Raw genomic sequence first — 6,392 nt, 5'->3', positions numbered from 1 at the left:
TATATATATATATATATATATATATATATATATATATATATATTATACTAGTCATAGGCTTATAGAGCTACAGCATTAGAGCTATAGAGTTATACTTATAGAGTTATGGTTATAGAGTGATAGAACTTTTAAGTTATAGAGTTAATGAGCTGTAGCCATTTTTGTGCTTTCTAATGTTGGTTACTTGTGGTTGCATTCCTTAATTGGTTTAACTTGATTTCTAAAAGTTTAATGAGCTTTTGTGCTTTGTGAGGTATTTTGCTAACAGATAGAAACAAACATTCATCTGTTCTGTCCTTGGTTCTGTTTCAGAGGATGCTGCAGACCCAGAGAGCATTGAACTTGTGGCCAATGAGGTTTTATCCATGCAAATGCCGACCACTCCGGCCCATCTGCAGAACCTTACTGAAGAGATTCGTCAGAGGGTGGGGGAGCTCGGACACATAGAGAACATCCTGCAGCAAAGCGCCGATGACATCCAGAGAGCTGAAGTCCTGCTGGACCGAGCCAGCAGAGCCAGGTGAGTTCTGCTGCTTCATGTACAAATATTCAGTCTGCCAGGTTTTGATTGGGGCAATGTAGACAACATAGAGTAGACATTAAACAGTAAACAATATCCATTGCTTACTGTTGTTTATCAATAACATTTACGTCAAAACTCTCGGTTGCTTTATTGTACCGTATTGTAAAAGGAGAGCACTTATACTGAGCATATCACGGTGGCGCTTTGGTAGAGCTGTTGTCTCTCAGCGAACAGGTCGCCGATTTAAATCCCGGCCAGGGGCCTTTCAGGGTGGAGTTTGCATGTTCTCTCCGTGCAAGCGTGGGTTTTCTCTGGGTACTCTGGTTTCCTCCCACAGATCAAAAACATGCATGTTAGGCTGATTTGTAACTCTAAATTTTGTATTTGTAATTGTTTTTTTTAGTCTTTCAGGTACATCTGGAATTACCATTCTATGTTCGTCTGTCTCTCCTTCCTGTCCTCTCAACCAGCCGGTCAAAGCAGATGGCTGCTTGTCCTGAGCTGGTTCTGCTGGAAGTTTCTTCCTTTTAAAAGGGAGTTTTTATTTCCACTGTTGCCACTGTGCTTGCTCAGGATGGAGACTGCAACAAAGCCAAGATTTAACTTGTCTGCTGGATTCCTTAGATAGAGAACTTTACTAATTGGCTTTTATGTATGTGAATGTTCCTGTAAAGTGCCCTGAGAAAAACTTGGTTGTGATTTGGCGCTATATAAATAAACTAAATTGAAGTGAATTGAATTGAAATTCAAAGTATGAAACTCTGTCAGCTGTTCGTCCCGCATGCTGTTAGAATGACAGATATACTCTCAGCAGCTGTGGGACACCCAGTTCCTTAATGCTCACCTGAGATCTGTGTCATTTTTAAATCAGCAACAAATCAGGTGAAAATTAATCTTATCATGTTAAAAAAAGCAAATGACATGCAGTTTAAAGTATGGTTGTATGTAAAATGTTTGTTTGAATACATATTACACATGAGTTTATGTAGGCAGCTGCATCAAGAACCAAGAAAAAGAAAAGTCCCTGCTATGCAGCTTCAAACTATGCCCTAATGGCTCTAAATCTGAAGTACTACCGGTATATAAATTTGTTTTTGGGGAGAAACACAAACAACCTTCTTGCGCAGTTTTACAGAAACAGGGATTGCCCCCCACCCCACTCAAAAAAAAAAAGCTGATTGTTGGTTTTATGATGATGGAGAAAAGTTCAGTTTAACTCCCAACCCAACGTCACAGTTTCTCGTCAGTCTTGCAGTGCCACCCTCCTGCATGTCAGGGATTTTGGTCAAGGTTTATGGATGTTTTTAACGACTACCTGTGTTGCTGAGAATGTTAACTGCCCATGAACCATGTTGTTGAGTTGGCAAAGAGTTATTTTCTCTCAGCGAGGGCTGAATGAGGAGCTGATTTGATCCTGCATGTGCAACTGTGTGGCCGAGGTCATCAGCCTGTGAGACGAGAGCTGATAAGGTTATAAAAACAATTCTCGCACGCTGCCCGAGGCAGATTCTCATGACTGGGCTCCATGCATGTAGAACTTCTGTACATCTGTGTAACCTGTGGTGAAAGTCTGCCCTTGCAAGTCAAACCAGTTAAAAAGTCTTCTCGTGTCCTCAAGTGAGGCATCTTTGAGTGAGATGAGGATATTTTTTATCCAACACTACCCTGCTCTTTCATTCCTCAGGAAGGATGCATCTGATGTAAAGGACTCTGCAGAGAGAGTTAAACAAGCTCTGGAAGAAGCTCAGCGAGCTCAAGCCACTGCCAGCAGCGCCATCCAGCAGGCCACCACTAACATCCAGACCACCAACCACCTGCTCTCCTCTGTCAGTACTCACCTGCCACCACCTGTCTGCCTGCTGCTGTCACGCAAACATAACATGTTACATGTCCGTGCTGTGTTCAGGTACAGTCGCAAACGGCAGACGCAGAGCTGAAGCTGCATAACGCCACCCAGAGACTGCAGAGGCTTGAGCAGGATGTGCTGCTGCTCAGAGATAAGTCTGTGAATGTCACGCTGAGTAGCAACCTGACCAATCAGGATGCTGCGAACATCGAACAGATCACCAAGGACCTGAAACAGGTGAGCTCACCTCTGATTTGTTACAATCTGTTTGTTTCAGGAGATCTGACGACCAGCTGTGATACCTCCGTTCACTCTTGGTGGTAAATTGTGTACCCCAAAACATTTTGGGTCAGAATGTCAAAAACCCTGTCTATATGCAGATACACACACTGCCACGTCCCACACAGTATGGGATGTCGTTTGTAAAGATACACAGTCAAAAATTAATATATTGGTTTATTTAGCCTTTCAAAAGAAAAAATAATTGTTTTGTTTTTTTTCAAAGTCATAGTTTCACCATGTCATTCATACATTTATAAATGTCATATTTCCAAACTAAATATTTAATTTGCAAGCTAAATATTTATTTTCCAAACTAAACATTTAATTGCCAAAATAAATATTTAGCTTGTAAGTTAAATATTTAGGTCTGAGCTAAATATTTATTTAGCAAATTAAATATTTAGTTTAGGAATTAAATGTTTAGCTTAGAGATTAAATGCTTAGTTTGGAAATTAAATATTTAGCTTGGAAATTAAATGTAATTTGGAAAATAAATATTTAGCTTGGAAATTAAATATTTATCTTACACCTAAATATTTAGTTTACTAACTAAATATTTAACTTGTAAGTTAAGTACTGGTATTTAGTTTGTAAACTAAATATTTAACTTGAAAATTAAATATTTAATTTGAAACTATGACATTTATAAATGTATGAATAACTGAAAATATGACTGAAAAAACCCTCTTTTTTTCCTTATGAAAGGCTAAATAAACCAAAATATTGCTGTTAATTTTTGACTGTGTAACTTTACAATTGGCACCCCATAACAAAGAACACATTTAGACACATGAAGCATTATTTAGAGGTTAACACAGTTTCATGTCTTCATAGTTATTTCTTGAAGAACGTGATTATGTAGCAGAGAGAATATGAGGGAAATAAAGACGTCATCCTATATGTTGGTCCATCCCAAGGACAGAACCCCCAAAGCCAAACTGAGCAGTGTTTCTGCAGGTCAGTGCAGAGAGGAACGTTCAGAGAAACACAACCTCTCCACACACGCATAGCTCAACACCAGAGTGCAGCTCTGCAGGTCAAGACCCAGCGGTCCACCTACAGCTCAAAGATAAAGGACCAAAATGTTCACGTTGGAACTTAGAAAGCTTGAGACGTGAACTGTAATCAGCTACAGAATAGAAGTCAGTTTTTTTTTTTTGTTTGTTTTTTTTTATTTTAAATTTTTGGATTTGCCATGTTCTGGTTGTAACTGAGACTCTCTCCCAGCATACTGTGTTCAGTGTCACAGGAAATACTGACGGTTTTAATCAATCAAACTTGACTCACGTAAAATGGTGAAATAACAGATGGCAGAAGTTGGACCCAGCTTCACTGTGAGCGTCCCATTAGCTCTGTGATTTTTGATTTGGTTTAAATGCGACATACGTTGTTCAGACTGTTGTCCTCTGGTTGACCCAGCACATTATAGCTTACACTGACGCCAGCAGGTCCATAAACAATCAGAGCAAACAAACTAAAGAGAAACCCACCACACCTAGCATCCTAGTATTCCATTTTGAATCCATCACAACATATTATTGCATCATAAATCAGTTATATACAAAACAACTTTTCCACGGACTAGTAGGGAAAAAATAAACTCTTTGGTGAAGTTTGTGTTTTACTTATTTCTTCTAGGGTTAAATGATTGATATGAGGGATTGTGAAAAGTATTGGCGGCTGAGTCAAACATGGAAAAGAGGCGCAAACAAAAGTGACCAATTTCAAAATAAAATACCCCTCAGACCATTTTATATATATTATATATTAGGGGTGCACAATTTATCGGCCCCGATTTCCTTAATTTTGGGAAATCGGAAATCGGCCGATACTTCATGAGAAACCAATTTTTTTTTTAGTTTTAACAATTGTCTAAACTTCATTTATATTTCAGTGCACAACCTCATGGCCAGTTAAAACCAGTTTGTATTGTTTCTAGGATATTGTTCAAGGGGTTTTTTTTCTCAATAAAATAAGATTGGAAAATTGAAGGTGCATTGTGAACTTATAACACCTGACAGTGTTGCTAATACAACAAAATTGGAATCAGCAGGTCAGACTTATTAGAAATCGCTGATCAGCCAGAAAACTGCAATCGGTGCACCCCTATTTTATATATATATATGTGTGTGTGTGTGTGTGTGTGTGTATATATCAGAGTCAGAGAGATTTATTTGTCATACACACCACACATGGTACATGAGGTGGGACGAAACTATGTATGCAGGGTCCCAGTTACATCCAACAAAAACACAAATAGTAAAGAAAAAACATTAGTAAGAGCAGAGTCATGAACTAAGAATATACTACATTCACCAAACTAAGAATACACAAGACCAAGAATACACAAGACTAAGAATACACTAAGCAATGATGGTACAAAAACAATGCGCCAAAAAAGACTGGCATGAACATGAGTCTGTGTGAGCAGACGTGGACTAATGAACACAGCAACCTGAAATATATATACAAACCGGATTCCAAAAAAGTTGGGACACTAAACAAATTGTGAATAAAAACTGAATGTAATGATGTGGAGGTGCCAACATCTAATATTTTATTCAGAATAGAACACAAATCACAGATCAAAAGTTTAAACTGAGAGAATGTGTCATTTTAAGGGAAAAATCTGTTGTTTCCAAATTTCATGGCATCAACAAATCCCCAAAAAAAGTTGGGACAAGTCCTTTTTTACCACTGTGTGGCATCCCCCCCCCTTCTTCTTACAACACTCAACAGACGTCTGGGGACAGAGGAGACCAGTTTCTCAGGTTTAGAAATAGGAATGCTCTCCCATTCATGTCTAATACAGGCCTCTAACTGTTCAATGGTCTTGGGCCTTCTTTGTCGCACCTTCCTCTTTATGATGCGCCAAATGTTGTCTATAGGTGAAAGATCTGGACTGCAGGCTGGCCATTTCAGTACCCGGATCCTTCTCCTACGTAGCCATGTTGTTGTGATTGCTGCAGAATGTGGTCTGGCATTATCGTGTTGAAAAATGCAGGGTCTTCCCTGAAAGAGATGACGTCTTGATGGGAGCATATGTTGTTCTAGAACCTGAACATAGTTCTCTGCATTAATGGTGCCTTTCCAGACATGCAAGTTGCCCATGCCACAAGCGCTCATGCAACCCCATACCATCAGTGATGCAGGCTTCTGAACGGAGCATTGATAACAACTTGGGCTATCCTTGTCCTCTCTGGTCCGGATGACAAGGCGTCCCAGTGTTCCATAAAGAACTTCAAATCGTGACTCATCTGACCACAGAACAGTTTTCCATTTTGCCACACTCCATTTTAAATGACCCCTGGCCCAGTGCAAACGTCTGAGCTTGTGGAACTTGCTTAGAAATGGCTTCCTCTTTGCACTGTAGAGTTTCAGCTGGCAACGGCGGATGGCACGGTGGATTGTGTTCACTGACAATGCTTTCTGGAAGTATTCCTGAGCCCATTCTGTTATTTCCTTGACAGTGGCTTCCTGTTTGAGGTGCAGTGACGTTTAAGGGCCCGGAGATCACGAGCAACCAGTAGAGTTTTACGGCCTTGACCCTTACGCACAGCAATTGTTCCAGATTCTCTGAATCTTTTGATGATGTTATGCACGGTTTATGATGATAACTTAAAAGTCTTTGCTATGTTACGCTGGGTAACACCATTCTGGTATTGTTGCACTATCTTTCTGTGCAACAACGGTGGAATTGTTGATCCTCTTACCATCTTGGCTTCTGAGAGACACTGACAC

The 6,392-nt window shown here is 39.7% G+C and overlaps 1 protein-coding gene across 1 annotated transcript in view; it reads left to right on the top strand.

The window, feature by feature from the left end:
• LOC119428567 (laminin subunit beta-1) overlaps positions 1-6,392 on the top strand; it is a 200,423-nt gene that overhangs the window by 162,231 nt on the left and 31,800 nt on the right. Inside the window, exons 26-28 of the mRNA XM_037696250.1 lie at positions 313-520; positions 2,208-2,349; positions 2,430-2,606. Of these exons, the coding sequence (XP_037552178.1) occupies positions 313-520; positions 2,208-2,349; positions 2,430-2,606 (527 nt within the window). The remainder of the gene's footprint in view (positions 1-312; positions 521-2,207; positions 2,350-2,429; positions 2,607-6,392) is intronic.

Source organism: Nematolebias whitei, chromosome 22 (assembly GCF_014905685.2).
Source record: "Nematolebias whitei isolate Nwh7 chromosome 22, NemWhi1, whole genome shotgun sequence".
In the NCBI taxonomy this organism is placed as follows: domain Eukaryota; kingdom Metazoa; phylum Chordata; class Actinopteri; order Cyprinodontiformes; family Rivulidae; genus Nematolebias; species Nematolebias whitei.
This window is presented reverse-complemented; position numbering and strand designations above follow the sequence as displayed.